At 44.1% G+C, this 20,830-nt stretch overlaps 2 protein-coding genes across 3 annotated transcripts; one reads left to right on the forward strand and one right to left on the reverse strand.

The window, feature by feature from the left end:
* Nucleotides 1-1,605: 1,605 nt before the first annotated feature.
* Nucleotides 1,606-6,645, reverse strand: nfkbiab (nuclear factor of kappa light polypeptide gene enhancer in B-cells inhibitor, alpha b). 2 transcript variants are annotated; one of them, XM_071533006.1, is made up of 6 exons: nucleotides 6,318-6,645; nucleotides 4,622-4,727; nucleotides 4,167-4,377; nucleotides 3,135-3,223; nucleotides 2,591-2,851; nucleotides 1,606-2,219 (listed from the first exon to the last, which is right to left on the reverse strand). In XM_071533006.1, exons 1-6 carry the CDS (start codon nucleotides 6,569-6,571, stop codon nucleotides 2,184-2,186), a joined length of 957 nt encoding a protein of 318 aa, XP_071389107.1. In that variant the 5' UTR covers nucleotides 6,572-6,645; the 3' UTR covers nucleotides 1,606-2,183. The 2 variants fall into 2 exon arrangements, with proteins under 2 accessions (XP_071389107.1, XP_071389106.1); XM_071533005.1 differs by having other exon boundaries at nucleotides 2,585-2,851; nucleotides 6,318-6,642.
* A 10,421-nt stretch (nucleotides 6,646-17,066) lies between these two features.
* LOC139655583 (insulinoma-associated protein 2) lies at nucleotides 17,067-19,130 on the forward strand. The gene is made up of 2 exons (XM_071533021.1): nucleotides 17,067-17,225; nucleotides 17,262-19,130. Exons 1-2 carry the CDS (start codon nucleotides 17,067-17,069, stop codon nucleotides 19,128-19,130), a joined length of 2,028 nt encoding a protein of 675 aa, XP_071389122.1.
* The last annotated feature ends 1,700 nt before the right edge of the window (nucleotides 19,131-20,830 follow it).

Here is a 20,830-nt window from a genome sequence, read left to right on the forward strand (position 1 = left end):
TGAAAGGCAATGTCATTATGATTTGCAATTTGTATTTACATTTAGAATAGGATCATCTTGGTTGTACCAGAGTCTGTGTGTGATCAGTCTGGTTGGGCTGTTGGTATCCATCCTGGATGTAACACTTACACTGACATTGTTTCTGCTCCTATTGTCTGGCAAGCAAGAGCTGCGTTGGTATGCATTTACACTATAACAGCAAATCTTATATTTAGCCCTTTGTGGAACAGATTGGATGTTTCCATGGCTGTTTAAACAGGAAGAATTAATTTCCTGTGGTTATGGTTAGTTAAAAAAAGGTCTTTTGTGCTTGCATTTAAAACATCACACAATATTTTGTACAAGCCTAGTTATTGTAATGAGGGGAGATGAAGAGAGATGCCATTGTCTTTGTTAGCTCAAAATAGATAAATTTGTAATGCAAACTCACTGGTGGCCAACTTTTCTGACACCACTCCACACTAAATAACACTGCAGTACACATCGAATCAATGATGGTTTAAACCAGGCCATTAAATGCTTTGTATCAGGGAGTCTGCAGGTCCTGGAAAAGTCTTACAATGTCTTAAATCATATTGTCTAAACTTAAAAACTTTAAATGTCTTGATGTCTTAAATCCACTTTTAGAGGTCTTAAAAATATTTCTGGTGCGCTGGTTTTCCAGTAAGAAATAGCTCAGCAGTAATGCAGACCTGTATTCTCCTAGGTCTACAGTTTGGTTTTTTTCATTCACATTGATTTCAGTTGCAAAAGAAGTCTTGGATTTCATCCTGGCATTAAAAAGGTCTTAAAAAGTCTCCAATTTAACTTCAAACTTGCAGCGTCAAGCATATGCAGCGAGCCGCTGGACCCTGATCACATTAATTTGGAGCACAAAGCTGGATTATAAGATAATAGAATGTAATTCTAATGAAATATATAAACATCCTGTTGCTCAGCGGAGATTCCCTTCTTGTCGGCTGAGAAGCAGGAATGTCGGGAACAGCTGACTGTTCTGTTCTGGAATTTCCTGTTGCTTGCCCTTTAGCCCCGCCCTCCCCAAAACTTCCTGATTTAGTTGGCCGAGTGTCATTCCGCACACACACACACACACACACACTTTCTCTTGCTTTATCTCTCCCTCGACATACACACACAGCATGAGGAACTGTGCGGTAGCCAGAATTGGTCACAAGTTCCTCATACAGTAGAAGTGTGCTGTCACTTTACCAGCCAGTTTCCTGCATGACATGCATTATATGAAAATTTAGGCGGCTAGTCGGGGAAACAAAACTCAGCTGTCGTGGCTTGCATCAGATGAAGTTATACAAAGAACGGACAGCTGAGGAAACAGCCTTTAAATTGTGGTTGTCACTACGAGTTGTATGTGTTAAACTTACTTTTAGGTGCTTGTGTGTCTAATGTACATGTGTGAATACAGCTATTTCTGTCCTTAATTCCCATCCTTAGTTCAGGACCTAATATGCAATTTTCCAATCAAAAATCATCAACTGTTTCTCCACAGTAAGTTAAGGACCTGTTTTAATCTTCCCGTGACCCAAAATCGGGAGCCGACCCAGTCCCTGGAAACCCTTCGGTACACAATACACACAGTAGAGACTGAACTTGAGTTAAATAGAAGTGTTTTAATTTAACTGGAGTGTGCTGGACCGTTTGCTGTCTGACATTTACAACCCGCTCAACTGTACACATTCACAGCTTCCATAAAAAATACATCTTTGTATACACAGCATTTACAATATCGTACAACATAGGTGTTGCAGGTACATCTGTGTGGATGGACGTTTTGTGACTTTGTTTTTTTGTTTTTTTTGCAGTGTCCACAGAATATAAGCGATCCGCTATCATACAGCAATATGAAACCCCCATCCCGTCATAATTTGTTGTGTTTTTCGCGTCCGAACATGTGTTTGCACTTCCTGCGGTCTCGTTGGTTTATTCAGCCGTCAGTCTCTCGGGTTTGTTAGATTCACCCTCGCAGCTGTCTTGTCCGTCCATCCCTCCGACCTGTCCGTCCGTCCGTCCGTCTGTCCGTCCGTGGACGCGCCCATGCTGTGTCATCCACGTTCCTGCGCTCCTGTGACATCATCGCAGGAGGGAAGTGGACGCGCCGAGGCCGTTTTCTGTTGTCCGCCGTCACCGCAGCCTCCCGCCTCTGCGACTTCCTCTTTTCCGGCTTCCCGCTAATGTCCGTTCCACTGGATGTCGTCGTATCCCACCTGCAGACGGGCGGAGGAGAGGAAACGGTTACAGAGTTATACTAGTTGGTCTAGGGTTGCAACGGTGTTTTCATTAGTTTGGCTTTCAATGGAGAGTTTTAGTGTCCCATGATGGTCTAAGTGCTGTTTCAGAGGCTTTTACACCCGGACATGAATACAAATCTGGCAAAAGCAACCTTGGGAATTTTGGGGAATTTTTTGGCAGAACTGAAAAAAAACTCCAAGATGATGAATATTGGCTATTTGCAGCTTCAATCCAAAAAACACTGGTGTCAGCATTCAAAAGCTCATGTCAGTTGAACCCTAATTTGGTCGCCCTGAACATTTTTAACACACACACACACACACACACATATACAGTCCACACACACCTCCTCATCAGACTGCCCGTCCTCCTCTTCCTCGCTGTCTTCCGACTCGCTGTCGGGCAGCTCCCTCAGCGCGGGGCTGGTCAGCGGGTACAGCTCCCTCCTGATGTCGTCGTCGTGGCGACCGTAGGTGAGGTGGAAGGCGGAGTGGCCGCCGTAGGTCAGGTGGTTGGCGTCGGCGCCGCCCTTCAGCAGCAGCCTGACCAGCGACAGGTTCTGCTGGTCCACGGCCAGGTGCAGCGCACTGCGGCCGTTACACTGCTCCTGCGGGAGGGGAGGGGGGACAGCGGACTTAATCAGTACGGGGATTCACAGTGTCAGAGCAGGGTCTATTTTCTCTCCTGTCACACTCTAGTGTATTCTGTCAATACAGCACAGATGGGGTGTCTGCCAGTCCTGAAACTGTCTAAAAATGTCTTAGGCTTGCAGACACCCTGTAGAAGAGGCTGAATACTGTTTGTTGCGGATTATATACCCTGTATGTGTATGTATATGTGTGTGTGTGTGTGTGAGACATGCACATGGTGTGTTAGTGTGTGTTGTATACCTGTGCGTTGATGTCAGCTCCCAGAGCCACCAGGCTCTCCACCAGTGACAGGAAGCCCTGCACTGAGGCCAGGTGGAGGCAGTTCTGACCTGCAGAAAACACCAGAGGAACAGTTCAACAACTGACACCGGACCAGCACATGTCATTTTACACCAGTGTTTTTCTAGGGACTGCTCCGGGATCCAAAGGTGGGTGAATTAAAATGGGCCCCCACGTTATTCTGTAACTAGAGAAGTATAATTTTGTATTCCAGCAATAATATCTGCTTAAAGCATTCTGAAAGTCCCTGCTATGATTAGGTTGAATACTTTTTGGGGGGAAACAGACTACCTAAAAAGGCCATTTTCGTTACATAAGCCAAAATCAGTTTGGGTCATGAGAAAAATTATTTTGAAAATTTGGTTCCCTAGAGAAAAGGGTTGCACACCAGCCAACAATGCCATACCAAAGGCTTTAAAATGTCAAGTGCGAGAGTCTAAAAATGGACTTTCTGCCTCTCTGTTAGGAGCTGAGCGTCTAACATTATCTGCCATGTAATGGATGGGTTTTAGTCAGCGTGTGATTGAGTGGGGCATGAGAGGCTATGGCATTCCCCTTGCTTGCAAAAAATTTTAAATACTTCCTCCTTCCTAACCATAGTATTTAGGGATAATGTGCAGCAGAAATGACTCTCTTCCTGCCCACCATTCCTACTGTTAAATAGTAGTTAAGAGCACAGCAGTTAGGTCAGTGTCTCCTCCGTTTCCATTCAGCAGTGATGAGCCACCGCAGAAGGAAAATGACCACCACTGCTACAGAAAATAATAATGTAGAAACTTTGTAATTTAGCCTACCAGTGCCAAATTGTAACATTTTTGCCCCAAAAACACAGCTAAGTATAAGCCCAATGCTCACAATTAGTGCTTTTATCTAAAATGTTATAACAATAGTTAGAGTAGTACAAGTTCTATCAAAACTGGGGGAGAAAAAAAGAGGAACAGACAAGGAACCAAAACCAAACCGCCCCCACAACTGCTGCGAGACAAGTCTTACCCTGGTAGTTGCAGGCGGCCATGCTGGTGTTTAAATGCTCCGACTGACAGTTCTGCGTGATGGCGCTGAAGCAGACCAGGTTGCCGCGGCGACAGGCGATGTGGAGGGCCGTGTCCCCGCTGTCGTCCACCAGCGTGGCGTCGCAGCCGGCCACCAGGAGGCGCTCGCACACGTCCGCCTGGTCCGTGATTACCGCTAGGTGGAGGGGAGTCTAGATGGAGATGGAGAGGTGAGTTATTGTCTCAGCATGTCATTTCATTATTCTTCCTTTGATCATAGACATACAGTGCATCAGGATTGATTACTAATACAGCCAGGTGGAGGGGAGTCTACATACAGTGGATAGATAGAAAGCGAGAGATGAGAGAGTGAGGAGAAAGGATAGATGATAGAGATGAGGAGGGGTAAATAACTTGTATAAATCTTCCTCAGAGACACACGCGGTTCTCACGCACCTGTCTCTGGTCATTCTGTGTGTTGAGGAAGTGTGTGTTCCTGGACAGGTTGATCATGGTTCTGATACAGTCCTTGGCCTCGTGGATGATAGCCAGGTGGAGCAGCCTGCAGAGACAAAGGGGACAGTAAGAAACCTGTTAGAATGCACACTTACATAACCAGGGCTTGAAATTAGCACTAGCCACCGGGGAAATGCCGGTACATTCTGTCTATGGCTTCAAATCTAGAAGCCTGTAGGGACAACTGTCCACAACTAGTAGGGAACTAGTGACACATTTGAGATACTGACAGCAAAAAAAAAAAACACCTTCAACAAAACTGGTAATGGTAAATGCATATATCTTTGATTAATAAAGATTAACATCAAAGCAACGCATCATAGCAACATCAAATAGCATTATCCTAGTATTTTGGGTCTTGGTGTCATAAGACTGCACAAAGTAGTTGAACTTGGTATCAGTTCAACTCTACTTGGAGAATGTTAGAATGCTGATTACCTGGAAGGACAGTTGAAAAATAGTACAGATAACAACATTATACATGATACTGAATCAGATACAGGTCAAATGGAAACTAATGCAGAGAATGTAGTGTTGGGAGATATATGAAATCATCTAACACAAAAATATGGGTAAAAACAGGAAAACTGGTATTTCCATTAGAAATCAATGGGAGTTGTATGTCCAGAAAATGGAATTGTGGAGTATTCTGGTGTTTCATCACACACAATAGGCCACGGACCGCCATTGGTAAGGTTTTGTCTATGGAAATTGTGTTTACTTAGTTGAATTACATAGCTGTCTACACTGTATGTCTGGGAAAGTCCAGAAAAGTCTGGTGAAATGTATCATATATATTTAAAAAAAATTCACTAGCAGGGTTCACACTTAATTGTTTTTGTATGAACCTGATTCTCCGATTCTCAGTTCTGATTGGCTAAATTACGTTCGAAGCCGTTGCAAAATACCCAATAAACGTACACCTTTGACCTTATGGCACTTCATTTAAGTTGCGCTGATTGAAAATAATCAACCACGTTGTTTAGCCACTATACTGTTTAAGACCTATATTGCTCGGCGGCAGAATGACAGTTAATTATTACCTATTTAAAACGAAATGATTTATTGAACATTTGAAGTCTTTCTTTTTATTGCAAGGGGCGTGTTGCCTATTTTATAAAAGTAATAAGCCACTCGACACTGATTTACAGGCATTTTAAAACGTTTTAGCCAACAACGTCGAGTGGCTTATTGCTGAATTTTTAAGTTTTTTCTTTCCCCTCGCGTCACGGGGACGCGCATCGGTCGGATTCCTTGGCGGCGCGCCCGGGACTTTCCCAGGCAGCCGAGTCTGACCCGCGGCCATAGTAGATTCCCTTCTGATAATAGTCCGTTGTTTACGTCCAATACCTCCGTGCCTGACCACAACTAAACCCATTATCAAACTGGACACCAGTTCTGTGCATTGTTAACACTGCAGTCGGGTACTTTTACAAGCCCCAATGCAGAAACTAAGCCTAAACTGGGCCTGTGTGTTGTAATGACAAGGCAGAGGAAGACATTATTCGCAACAGGAAAGGGATCATATTACCTCCAAGAGCAAAGCTAGGCCTACCCGCGACACTGCACGGCTAGTTATCGCCCCCAAAATGCAAAAATAGCCCAAGCTTAACGCTCTATTCCCGGTAAAACTTACGTATCTCCGTCCTCCGTGATCTGTGCTTTCCATTCCTGCTGTTCTCCGGTTACAGCGGGTTGTTGTTTGTGCTGCGGCGGCAGACTATCCACCCGGAGCCGCGTCAGCTCGGCCGCCACAGCCTGGTATTCCTCCTCTTTCAGCGAGTCCAAACCGCTGTCCAGCCGCTCTTCTGTCGTCTGAGCCGGCTTCCCCTCTTTAGAGTCCTCGCCGTAATCCATTTGATTCAATATACTGGTCCGGTGAAGGTCCATGGCGGTGGTTTTAGCTAGCCGAGTCGAGGTGCGCTTGGTTGTATCCTTGTGGAGTTGTGAGGCAGTCTGTAAATGCCCTCTGTCTGTGTGGCTGCAGCGGGGCGGGGCAACGCAACTAGGTGGGGGATTTCCAGCAAACTGTCACTTAGAATAACACAGCATACAGATTGCTGGCTCCAAGAGGGGATTTCTATTGAGATGCATATAAATACACACAGACAGGCTGCATGCGCTGTCACCAGGGGTGCAAAGTAACTTTGCAGGCTACATTTACCGAAGTGCTGTATTTAAAGTATACATTTCTTAAGTACATCGTCATTTATATAAGTACTTTGACTTGATTTATATGCATTTCCTCCTTATGGGTACTAGTTCTACTACATTTCCAAAAGAAACATGCCTCTTTCTCTCTATTCTGTATCTGAAACCTGCAGTTAGTACTTTGAAAACAACCAGATAACATGCAAAATATATGTTTTGTGAAAATGATGCAACAGTAACAGCAAGCAATCAGGGACTGAAAACTCTCAAACCCAGAAAGTCAGATTATTTTAAAGCATATATATTTTGATTACTTTTCCCTCAGTAGAATACTGAATGCACAGCGTTTACTGGAGCAATATTCTATTATGAGATACATGCAGTTCCTAAAGCCACGTGCCTCATAAGCTTGTGTGCTTTCACAGTGTACTGAACAAAAGCACAACATGCAAATGTTGCTTCACACCCCATCAGCATTGGGTGGGTAGAGAGAGAGAGAGAGAGATGTGGAGGAGGCTGCAGTATGCACAGGACTTTCCTCCAAAACTTGCCTCAAAGTCAGACACCTTTTTAATTTGATCGCACTTTGTTTATCAAAGCTTCATAACAATATAATATAGAAGGAAAAAGCAGCAGCTCTGCAGTGGAGTTTCCCTGAGAGCCACAGAACCACACAGCCAAGTTAATTTGCTTGTTCTTAAAGGGACATTTCACCTTGTTATAACATTTACAGTGTACAGTTCCTAAGTTGCCCCTGTAATAAATAGTAAAGGCACTCATGCTTGTTTGAGCTGGGACAATCATAATTCTGCTGCATGCATGGACTTAATTTGCCTGTTTGCAATTATTAGTAAGTGAGTCAGGAAAATAAAAAGCCTGGATGTCAGCAGAGAACACAGTGCAGCGCTGAGGTAATGTCTCAGGCTGACAGCTAACAAAGGCAAACCAGGTAGGAAAATGGAAATGTTATATAGTTCATGTATAAAACTGATATAATTAATGTGAAAAACACCAAAACAGTTCAGATTTTAGACTTTTATCTTATATCATAAACTGGGAGTCTTTTCAGTTAATAAAAACCACATAGCCTCAGTGTCTTGGTTGCATGTATCAACTAAAATCAGATGAAGCACATTCTGGACATCTTGCCAACTCTTTCACAACATAGCTGAACACTTGACTGCTCTAGTTTTACAGAGAGATGAATCTGTCTCCCACTGCTTCCTCTAATAAACCCCTAACAGCTCCTTCCGAGTATCAAAAACCCCGGTGCAATTTCTGTTTTCGGACGGCAGTGGAAGAACTCCAAGATGTCTTAAAACCCGGAGCTATCCCTTTAAAGAGCGAACGCGGGCTGGAGCGCGATGTTCTGGAGGCCTGGGGGAAACTCCAGTGTTGTTTTACCTCCCATTGTTGAGTCTGTGCGACCAGTTAGACTGGGAAGCCCAGGCTGCTCTCTCACTGCAATTTTACTGTCATGGTTGCAACTGTTGAGCAACATGTAAGGATTTCGCTCGGGCCGATGCATGCACACACACACACACACACACACACACACATACACACATACACCAAGTATGCTGCTGTTTTCTGAGTGTTTCGGTTAGAAAAGAGAGTAGCTTGTGCAGAATATATATGTGATGAATGCATGAATTGAATGCATTTGTTGAGGCAATTCAGCTAGTTGGCCATGCAACAGCTGATGTTGACATAAGTAGAAATTACTCTGCAACCAATTTCAATATTTCACATTGCATTCTGCTTCATCAGTTAGTAAAGAGAGGCTGGAAAGATGTTCAAGAGGGAGAGCGTGATACCTCTGTTTGAACAGTCATAAGGCAGATGAATGGAGGAAAGGAATGCACGAAAGAAAGAAAGGTAGCGTTCACTACAGCTGAAAGAAAGGAAAACACAAAGGAGTTACACACACGCACACACACACAGCCTTATGTAAGAATGTATTCAGACAAAGGGAAGTGAATATTTTCCAGCAGATTAGGAAATCCACCCTCCCTTTACGGCAGTGGAAAGATTTTATTTATTGGTTAAAGATCACAAATGATTCTCAAACTAGTAAAGGAAGCACATTCTCATATGCATTGCATACTGTGTCAAGTGAACAAAAGCAATGCAAGTATTTGATGAGTGTGATATCTGGTTTGCAAAAGCAGCCTATAGGACAGAGGGGGAAGTGTATGGAGGGGGTTGCAACAGCGTAGAATGATCCTGGATCCTGGATCAGATTTTATGGGCCTTTCGAAACGTAGTCACCAGGATCCCCCTAGGTTACCCACTTACAGTTGGAGTGTGTTCTAATTGGAAAGCCCCGGGGGAAAAAATCCTCCTTATCTCTGTCATTGAAGATAAAGATTCTGCCAGTGTGTTTTATGGTTGATAAAGAGGAGAAGTCAGATTCAGTTACTTTGACAAACCACCAGCGCTTGAAACACCAGCACAGGACTTTGAAAATCTTCAGAAAACATTCTCATGGTGTAAAAGATTCCCTTGGAACTTTGTACTGGCTGTACATGAATACCAAGATAACAGTGTTGACAGTGTCATCTGTTACCTGGGTGCTGACGTTCTCCCAGTAAATGTTCCTGAAAGAGATATATAACACTACCGGCTCCGGATCCACTATATATACTGGTTTAAGCTGTCTCTAGCTCTGTTAAACTCTCTCAGGCTGTATCAAGTTACATTCCACCATGAGATACACACCAGTTGAACGGCAATAACGCTTTTCCCTTAAAAATAAAAGATTTCTAACATATGCAAAACCCTTTCTAAAAATTATTGTCACCTCTCAATAGGACTTTGGCTCTCAGAAATGAATAGATGTGAACCTCTGGAGAATGTGACATATATTTTAAGGAAGAAATTGCTTTCTGAAAATTTGCCAGCCTTACACTGACTACACTGAAACCTTGCCTTTGTCAACAGTGGAAAGGTATAATACCGATATGATGAAGTGATTCTGTCCAAATTATCTCTAATGAAATTTGTCTAAATGTCTCTACCTTGTGTTGTTTTTTTTTCTTTTCTTCAGTGTTATGTTTGCTTATAGGTTTAGGTTCTATATTCAGAAAAACAAAAGATAAAATATAAAAAAAAAAATGTAAACCACATGATGAATTACTATAAAAGGTACCAGTCGTTTGTCTGTTATGTACATAATAGCCATAGAATCATCTGTGGTTGTTAAATATTATGATTTTTTTACCAAAATGGATGCACACACAGTGCTTTAGAATGAAAGTCTTCATAACACAAATTCAATTGAAATAAAGTATATGTTATCCCCCAACTACACACATATTGAAAAGGGTATATTGTATTTTTTTTGTTCCTATTAGCGCACATTGAACACATCATTTCCAGCAGTTAACACACGTTCTGTTCTTTCCACAGGTCTTTATCTGGACAGGAGTTTCAAGGGAAACTAAAAGGCCATTCTCCATCGCTGAGGTATCGGGGTGGGGCGGGGCTGGGCCGGTGGGGGGGTGCAGGGGAATTTAATGGAGTAAGATATGTGTCACTGTGTAAAGGCGCTTTGACTAAATATCCTCTAGAGAAGAAGAAGAAAAACAAGATTATGATAGTCATCGTTAAACAATATCGCAAAGTCGTGTATGCATGCTTGCTTGCTTGCATGCATGTATGTTTATGTGTGTGTGAGTGTGTGTGGGAATCCCTCGGCTTTCCAGACATGAGCAGACATGTACAGTACAGAGTGACTCACCTTGAATCGCTGACTCACTGAATCAAACACACACACACACAGTAAAGCGCGGCGGGGTCGAGGGTCAAAGTGAACAGTGACTCATCAGATGGCATGCTGAACTTATGACTGTGCGACCATGAAAGAGTTATGAAGAAGTCAAATATGTCCGCCTGGGGTTTCACCTGTCTTTCACCGATATCATCACCTGCTTCTCTTGTTCTGCATTTCCTGCTTCCCCCTCCTCCGGTTTGCAGACTGGAGCTGCGACTTCGTCTGGAACACTTTCCTCTGGATGTAATGGAACATTTCGCTGTCCTGTGGCCTGCATGTTGTTTCAGAGAGCTGTCCTCCCCACAGAGATACATTTCTGGTTGAAACACAAGTGTACACAGTTATATTTTGGGTGTTTGGCTTCCTAACTGTTCCAAAATCTGGATTAAAGACAAAAAAAGGGGGTTGAGTATTCGCAATCAGTGCAGTTACACTTTGAAATAATCTGCTTGAGGGAATACAAATATAAAACTTTGCGATACTGCGGAAAACCCATTTTATAAACTTGCCAATAGCTTGTTTTTGTGCTTGTCTGAGTCCAGTATGGTTCCTGGATTTTGCTGAGTAGGCTTTAATAAGCGAATGCAGTCAGCAGTGCAAGACTTCCCTTTTTTTTTATTTTTATAGCAGACTGTTTTTGTTCCTTGTATCTTGCAGCTCTTTGTTATCTGTAACAGAGAAAGTTGCTGTACAAATAGTTTGAAAATTGGGATGAAGGTCAGAGGCAGTGGAGAAGAGACAGCAGGGGTGACTCTGTTTTTCTGGATGTACAACCAGGATCTCAACCCCTGCTGACAGTGAGAGTGGTGGGGTGTTATGGGTGGCACGGGGCCAGGGGGGTTCAAAAACATCCGGGACGTCCATAAAGAGAGGAAGAGGCAGGCTAGACTTCTGTCAGCAGGGGGCGGAAGAGAGCTGCTGGGCCCCACACTCTCACACACTCACACACACACACACACACACACACACACACAAACACAATTGCCAGTCCTTTGCATGAAAAATTGCTCTATTGTTTTGTATCATCAGGACCTTCACAGTCTATGCTAGAACTAATGTGGACTATTTCAGAATTTAGTGGCACATGCTAATTGAATTCCTCCTGTTTGGTTCTGTATGTTTTGTTTATGCTTGAGCCGGTATGTTTCAATATGTTTTGTTTGGTTTGGTCTGATAAGCAACAATAATGGTTCATGAGAATTATCATTTGAGGATGTGAGTCCCCAGAGAAAGTCAGAAAATAACTAAATCAATATTTATGACTGTAACCTTTATGTCCAGAGAATCACTACCACTATGATCCACTAGGGGGCGACAGACGATCATCTTACTGATCTAGGACAGTTGAGCTGGAAGGAAGGAAGGAAGGAAGAAAGAAAGAAAACATCTAGGCCTACTGTTACTGGTACTATATAAATGTTACAGAGAGTGATAGATAGATAGATAGATAGATAGATAGATAGATAGATAGATAGATAGATAGATAGATTTCTTTGTATATATACAGTATATATTTGTTTTGTTTTTTCCCTTAGCTGTTGTAAAGAGTCTTTGAGTGTCATGTAAAGCGCTTTATAAATACAATTTATTATTACTATTATAGATAGACTTAATTAACAAATACATATCAGATCAGTGTGACAGTTTTATAACAGTCACAACAGATTGTTCTTCTTATCCACTTCATCTCTCAAATACGAAAAAATAAAAAGTTGCCTAGACTAAACTAACTGTTTTCATTTAATTCTGAAATCATTAGCATGTTATTTAATTGATCCAGAATGCATCATATTAAATCAGAAAATGATTTGTCTATTCAGTTACACATAGAAAGTCGGCCTGATCACAATCCAAATGTTTAAAACTTCCAAACTGTTCCAAACTTTTTAAAATCTTTTTTTTCTTTTTTAGCTCACTTACAATGAGGAGATGACAGCAGTTAAAGGAGCTGTCTGCCTCCCGTGGTGCTGAAACCTCTCCTCCTACACCACAGAAGAAGAACACTTCTTCAGTTAGGATTAGTGGCTCTATATAGAACCATAATGACTCAACAACCTGCTGATTTGTTAACGTCTATAAAGTCATTCATCTTTACATTCTGATTCCATATTTTCCTTCATGTCTTTTTTCTGTCTCCTCTGTAACTTACTGTAAATCTTATTGTGATCTGTCTGACTGTTTCCATTTTTTCCAAATACAGTTGAATGAAGTGTGTGTCATAAAAAACTGTAAATCCCACCGTCCAAGTGTAAACCAACAAGCCTCTACTTAATCTGGATTTAGTGCTTCTAATCACCTATGAACCCCCCAACGGAGCTCAGACACTAAGCAGCCGAAACAGCCGAGTGTGTGTGTGTGTGTGTGTGCGTGTGTGTGTGTGCGTGTGTGTGAGAGAGAGAGATTTAAGCAAATTCTGACGTGTTTTTATGTCATGGTGGTTGTTTTGGTTGTCAGCCACATGGTGGGAACAGACAGACACACATTTGTATTACTGTACTTGTGAGGACCTTCATTGACCACATTCATTCCCTAAACCCCTAACTTTAACCCTCTACACTACATTCACCCTTAACCTAAACTAAACCTGATCCTAATTCTAATCTTAACTTGAAACCCAAATCCTAATCCTAAACTAGCCCCTTAAAGAAGTGAGAAGTGCAAGATGATTTTTCCTCATCTTTCTATCCTTGTGAGGACATTAGGTCCTCATAAGTGCAGAAATACTCACACACACGCACACACACATACATACAAACACACTTCCCAACAGACAGGCAGGCGGGCAGCTAGACAGCTCAGCTCTATAATACAGTATAATACTTAAAGCCTGGTGACTGAGAGGCAGAGATCAATAGAGTCATTTTCAGCAGTCTGGAGGATTATCCCACCTCACTGCCCACTGATGGGATACAAACTGAAGACACACAGTCTGTGTCTTCCAGCCTGCAGTCTTTCCGTCCTTACATTACAGGAATTGTGAGTCGACCAAATGTCTCCAGAATAATTTGGGAGTCCATTTATGAACCTCATGACAGTTTTGTGTCCCAGCCCAGTCTTTTCTCTCACTATGTATTTATATCTGTTGATTTTCCTGCTTATACTGCAATATGATGTGCACCAGCTCACTTGTACTGATTGTGCTTGTTTGAAAAATCCCTATGAGACATCATCAGCATCATGGCTTTAAGGATACTGTGTAGACTGGCTGGATCTGAATAGTTAAATCTGCAAGATATTATGGTCCGAGTCAGATGCAGCATGGCTGAACTGATGTTTCAAACATTGATTGAATAGCAATATGCAGTGATGTAGTGGTAAATGAAAAGGTGGGTTAACGATTACCTTCAGTCAGGTAGGAAAACAACAATGTAAACAAGAAAAAAAAAGTATTTTCAGAAAAGCATTAATTTATGTTTTTTTCCCCCATTAAATTACCCTGATATAACTTAGGCTGCATTAGTTTGGTGCTACTTATTCTGATATTTACTATGAATTTATGTCATGAAGGTCTATGTGAGGCTAGAGAAGCGGCTAAATTATTCTGCATTAGGTGACTAAATATATACAATAATAGGCCTATATACAGTATATATGGTTATAGGCTCATGTACTCATGGCTTATTTCCATGAGTAGCCTACACTTATTTCCAAATGTCTCGGTGTAAAAATCACTAGATCACTAAAACCTATGTGGAATAGTTCTATTTACTGCAGCTAAAAAAATATCTCTCTGTAGCTAGATAAAATGGGAGGTGAATTGATTGAATAGATCCTACAATGCAAACACATAAGCAGCTTCAGTGATTTCCAACATGAATGTTTCAGTCAGCCGGGTCAGTAAAGCAGTAAGTGTCTCCCGGGTCAAGAAGACGATACAGCAGCTGATAATTACAGTAAAAACCTCCAAACTGCAGGAAGCTCGGTTGTTAATTAGTTTTTAGTGCGGGACTCTCCTCCTCTCTCTCATTTCTATTCTCATCTCTATTCCCCAGGCGGCTCTCGTCAAGCCAGCAGCCCGACCCCGAAGCCCGTTCTCACGCTCATCCGCCTTGATTGATTTCCAGGGAGCGTCGCCGGGGCTGGCCCGAGCCGACTGGCCGGGCTGTGGAGCGCTTGGCCCGGGTAGAGGGGCTGGCCTCCCCCGGGGGGGAGAGGAGGGATGGACGGATGGATGGATGATGCTCCCTCCGATCTCTTATCAGCCACACCAGCTTCTAGTGGGGGAGGACACACACACACACACATGCACGCGCGCACACACACACGAGATCAGCATCTCTTTCTCTCCTTCACTCACTGCCCTTCTGTTCTGTTGGGGAGATAACGACAGACACACACACACACACACACACACACACACACACACACACACACACACACACACACACACACACACACACACACACACACACCGGGAAAGCTACGCCCGAGGTATTCCCACCATTAACGCAGCAACAAAGACACCGATAATCAGACACTTGAGCGGGACTGGAACGGTCATTAGCAGCCTTATGGAGATATGATCAGTATCTGGGCCCCCATGGGTGCTTTAACGTCTATTGTCCCTAATTACAACCCAACACATACACACAGGCTGTATAGATACACAGGAACAATCATCTGATCACATTCTCTTCTTGAAAATAAATCTATTTGTAATTTCACCAGTCGCAGCTATTTTGAAGTCTATAAGCTTGTTAGAGTGAGAGGAAATGATCAGTAACAGCAGCAACAGCATTTCACATCCGAGCATGCAATGGAGTAGAAAACTAGACTTAATAAAAAAAACTAGGCTTATATTAATTAAATAAACCATGCAAAAAAATAAAAATAAAACAGCTACAGGCCCACTACTACTAGGCTACTACTACTACTACTAATAATAATAATCAACATTTGAACATGGGGAGGAATCTGATATTGCCCACTTAAATGGGTGAAATACAGTGTTTAGTATTATTATTAATTTAAATTACATTTCATTTTATTTAACATGGTGAGTTGCAAGGTTAATTGTTGCTTTTCCTAAAATCCAATGTAGGCAGATGTCATCCTCCCTCACCTTCTCAAATGACCTCTTGGTTCAAAACATCTAGGCTGGAAACCCAAATATGATGTGTACATTTGTATATTATATTATATTATGTGGGCTGCACAGGCTTTATTTGATTTATACACTCATTTCCTTATGGAGAATATAAGAATGAGAAAACTAGTCCTCATAAAGATTAGGGATATTGATGGAAGATTGTCTAAAGGCCTACAGCGCAGAGCAGACATTGATTTATATATGATTTATTTGAATATAACCAGATTAGACCAAATGAGATCAAGAATGTCTTTTTCAAGGGAGACCTGGCCAAGAAAGCTGCATCATGACAAACATAAAAGTTGCAGACCTACAAATACAACAAAGACAGAATACAGTCCAAGTCAAATAAAAGAACAAAATCACATAAAACAGAGAGCAAAGTCAATTTTTCTATAGAAGCACTCCAAAAGGTCCAGTATTAAACCAGCAGACTCTTGGGCTAAGCCTACTTTAAATTTAAGGAGACCGGCACAACATCCTTCATTATCAGAGAACAGTTCTTTCAGCTTTAAATCAGTTAACAGTGAATTCCATGAGGAAAACCACTTGGGTATTTACCATGGCCCTAAGTGAGTCCAAATTTGATCTTGTATTTTTTATCATTCTAATGGAGAGCAAAAATCACCAGAAATCTATATGGAAGCCAAATCTAAAAATCACATCAGGGTATCATTCAGGTCCAGTGTTCCCTCTAAGCTAATAATAATAATATCCTGTCAGTCATCAGTCATTGCTCGACTTATCCCCAGAAATTTAGTCTATCTATTGAAGTGGGTCTGGAAGATTTGGTAGGAAATCATATTAGATTCAGGGACTTTGCCAAAGCTCAGGGTTTAGACAACTGACGACCAGTAATTCCAGCCAACTTTTAGGAATATTAGTGAACAAATAGTGAGGAAGCAGAGCAGAATAGCCTTAAACTGTAGATTAAACTCTACCAGTGCATGAGTCTGAGATCCACTGATACACAGTGACTAAAGTTCTAGTTCCATTGGAATATAGTAGTGAAGTGGGCTAAGGGAATATTTATGAGAGAGAGAGAGAGAGAGAGAGAGAGAGAGAGAGAGAGAGAGAGAGAGAGAGAGAGAGAGAGAGAGAGAGAGAGAGAGAGAGGTCGCCCCTCTACCTTAGGGATAAAAACAAACCACGCGCACCCCGGACAGTGTAGTGTCTCTCTCTCTCTCTCTCTCTCTCTCGTGCTCACATCACACCGACACCCGAGCGCGCGCCCCTCTCTCTCCCCCTCTCTCGCTCTCTCTCAACCACTTCAAAGCTCTACTTGAAAGTGGGCTCGAGACAAGAGTTGTTGTTCTTTCCGCCTCTCTGGCCGGTGGTGCCGCGCGCCGAGCATCATCATCATCCTCATCATGCCTCGAGGATTCTTAGTGAAGAGGAGCCGGCGCTGCTCGGCGTCATACCGATCACGGAATAATAATACTAATAATGATAACAAAACCGTAATTTATGACAGTAACGACAAGAGCAACACTAATAACGACAACGCTGAAGGGACGAGAGCGGAGCCGGTAACGCAGGACAACGCGCCGCCGCTCCACCGGGAGAAGGTGTTGAGCGTTTTCCCGTTTGAACGGCCAGACTTACTGTTCCCAGTGTCCCGCGAGGACTCCGCCGGTGTCAGGGAGGCGTGGAGCCCGCACGTGGAGTCCGCGCTGGAGGCGGAGGCGGACCGGCGCGCGCAGCTACCGGAGAGCGAGGAGCCGGTGACCGAGGTGGACGTTTTGACTCCCGACGGGGATTTCTCCCGCTTCTCCCCCCCTGCTCCTCTCCCTCCTCCTCCGCATCCTCGCGACGTGACTTTAACGGAGTCTTGCAGCCCCGTGAAACCGGTCGGCACGAGACTGCTGGAGCTGCGCGAGGAGGAAGAGAAGCGGCTGCTGTTCCCCGGCCGCTGCCTGACGTCATCCCCGGTGTCGGAGCTACCGGAGCTGCCGTTCCTGCTGAGCTCCGCGCCGACATCGGTGTCTGCTTCGATCGATAGGCTCCTCGCGAGCGGCAGCCGCCACCACGCGCCGTCCTACGGCCATGATGAGAAGTACGACCCGAATATGGCGCACGTGCACTTGTTCCCGCCACTGACGCTGATGAGCCACGAGCAGCAGCACGCCGTGAGGAAACGCTCGTTCCTGGAACTGGAGCAACGCGCGAACAGCAACAGGCACGCCAAACCGTCGGCGGGCAGCGCGAGCAAGAAACCCAAAGTGAACCGGAAACTTAACTTCGAGGACGAGGTCACGACCTCGCCGGTTTTGGGTCTGCGGATAAAGAAGGAGAGCCCCGAGCTGAGGAGACACCGGGAAAAGTCCGTTCCTACCGGGAATCAGCCGTTAGGGGAGTTCATCTGCCAGCTCTGCAAGGAGGAGTATCCCGATCCGTTCTCCCTCGCGCAGCACAAGTGCTCCCGGATAGTGCGCGTGGAGTACCGGTGTCCCGAGTGCGACAAAGTCTTCAGCTGTCCCGCCAACCTGGCCTCCCACCGCCGCTGGCACAAACCGCGTCCGGTAAACAACCACGCAGGAGAGACTCCGAAAAGCAAGAGCCAGCCGTTAACGGAGGCGCGAGGGCTCCTTCAACACGACAGGCAGCCGGTGGAGATGGAGGGCAAAGAGAACGAGCTGCTGCGCGTGAACACTAATCAGCACCACGGGGCGCTGGACAGCTCCCGCATGAGGCGCGAGCCCTCTCTGGTGCTGCTGCACGGCCGGGCTCGGGACAGTCCTGACGGCGACAGCCTCGCGCCTCCTCACTACGATTCCTCCCCTCACTACCGGAATCCGGTTGAGAGCTGTCTGGACCTGCAGCAGCACGTGAGAGCCGCGGACAGCCCGCCCTCAAGCCTCCTGCTGCTAAACGGCGGCCCGGAGGAGCGCGCGGAGCAGCCGCAGCCGCAGCCGACGTCCCTCCCGCCGCCTCCTCTGCCGTTCGTCCAGTCGTTACCGGAGGAGGAAGTCTACGAGTGCCGGTACTGCGGGAAGAAGTTCCGCCGACAGGCTTACCTGAGGAAGCACCTGGCCGCGCACGAGGTGACAGCGCGAGCCTCTCCGCCCCCGTCACCGTACGGCCAGGCGCGCGAGACACACACACAGAGCCAGGTGTTCCCGTGTCACCTGTGCGGCGCGCGCTTCCCGTCGGTTGAAATCAGGGACAAGCACCGTCTGTGGCACGCGATGAGGGACGAGCTACTGGCGGGAACGTTGGGAGGCGGGCTCAGACCGGAGGTCCTCCACGCGCACAGGGAGGACAACGGCACCGGGGAGTGCGAGCAGCAGCAGCAGCAGCAGCAGCAGATCTTCACGTGCAAACACTGTCCGTCCACGTTCTACAGCTCCCCGGGGCTCACGAGACACATCAACAAGTCTCATCCCACCGAGAACCGGCAGGTGATGCTGCTGCAGATGGCCGTCCGACCGTAACACACACACACACACACACCTCACGTCTGGACAGTAACGGAGTATTATTATGGAGAACTTATCAGCTGTGGTTAATTGAAAGTGTTTTGTGTTTTATCTTCGCACTGAAGCCTGCATCATGTGCTGCAGTGTGAATACAGCGCCGGAGCCTGTTTGCTCCAGCTGTCCAAAAGCATCAAGTTGCGCACCGCAGTGTGTTACAGGCTGAGGATAAAAGGTTCAGTCTGTAGTCAGTGTGCGTTTCGTTCAAAGGCAAACTCCAATGAAGCATCCTAACATGATATTTTACGGGACGTTTCTCTAATGTTCTCTGATGCTACTGAAACCTGTACAATAAAACTACCAAACACTGTCAATGGTTTTGAAACCAGGCAGCAAATATAACATTCATCACTAGATTTCTGAAATTGATATCAGCTAAAAACACTATCATTACCACATTTGGGATTGTAATACTACCATAATGTGTAAAACGGTCACACTTTTTAAATAAAAATGGGAAAGGTGAGAGATTCAATGTGCTGATCCCTAATCAAATTAAAAAACCTAAACTCTACAAAATTATCATGACGGAAATTTTAAACTGGAGCCCGGTCATAATGGTTTATAAAGGTTATTTTTCCATATTTTGATTTGAAATATATTCCACATGAAACCTGGGGGCATAGCCTACTTGTTGTTTCCCAATAGAATTTGATTTAAAAAGGGATAGAGTGGGAAGGTAAGATAGTTTTTTTTTTTTATATGGATGTCTTTATTTGTGTTGATAAGGAGGCTGCCACCTCTTTTCAGCTTCTCTCAAATCTTTCCAATAAGCCCAACACTAAAAAAAAAAAAATTGAAAAAAATTAAGATGATTACAGGAATCAGCTATTTAAATTCATGTTTTATGGATTTGTAGTAAGTAATATGATTCCACAGATGCTTTGCAGTAATCCAGTGGGTTACATTACTGCTGGGTCCACCATGTGAAGCAGCGCCAGACCATAATCACAAACCTGTAATCGCATTGTGAAAGTGACCTTCCTTACCCCGAGAACTGGAGACAGAATCGATGGCCTAACTCCATTTCCAAAATCATGTCATGTACAGTTAACAATAAAAACAATAAAAAACAATAAAAAACAATAAAAGAAAAGTGAATCCGAGGAGAGACAGACCATAATATGCCTTTTTAAAGTAGTTCCTATGGAAACGCAGCCTGCTTGTTCCAGTGTAAATGATGTGCCGGTTGACTTCTCAGCTAGAAAATGTTATTTTCATACAGGAAAAAAAACAACTTAATGTTAGTCCTCCTAGTAAAAACTGAATTGTCTTTTTGTCTTTGATGAATAGCAATTATTTATTTGTTGAAATATTTGCTGAAATGAAATGCCTTCATGATTATAAAAATGTAACTGTGGTTCAATGAAGCCTATACTATTTTGGTATGTTGAATGTGAAATCTATTCCGAATTATTGTCAATAAACGTTAATATACAGTATGATTCATGAGCAGTCCTGCAATACTGTCACCTTGCTTCTGTGGTTTTAAGACTGTCGCGCACACACGCACACGCACACACGCACACGCACACGCACACGCACACGCACACGCACACGCACACGCACACGCACACACACACACACACACACACACACACACACACACACACACACACACACACACACACACACACACACACACACACACACACACA

Source organism: Centroberyx affinis, unplaced genomic scaffold, assembly GCF_046629955.1.
Source record: "Centroberyx affinis isolate AG114_WGS23_722 - 3 ecotype Tasmania unplaced genomic scaffold, CSIRO-AGI_Caff_v1 ptg002307l_1, whole genome shotgun sequence".
Classification (NCBI taxonomy): domain Eukaryota; kingdom Metazoa; phylum Chordata; class Actinopteri; order Beryciformes; family Berycidae; genus Centroberyx; species Centroberyx affinis.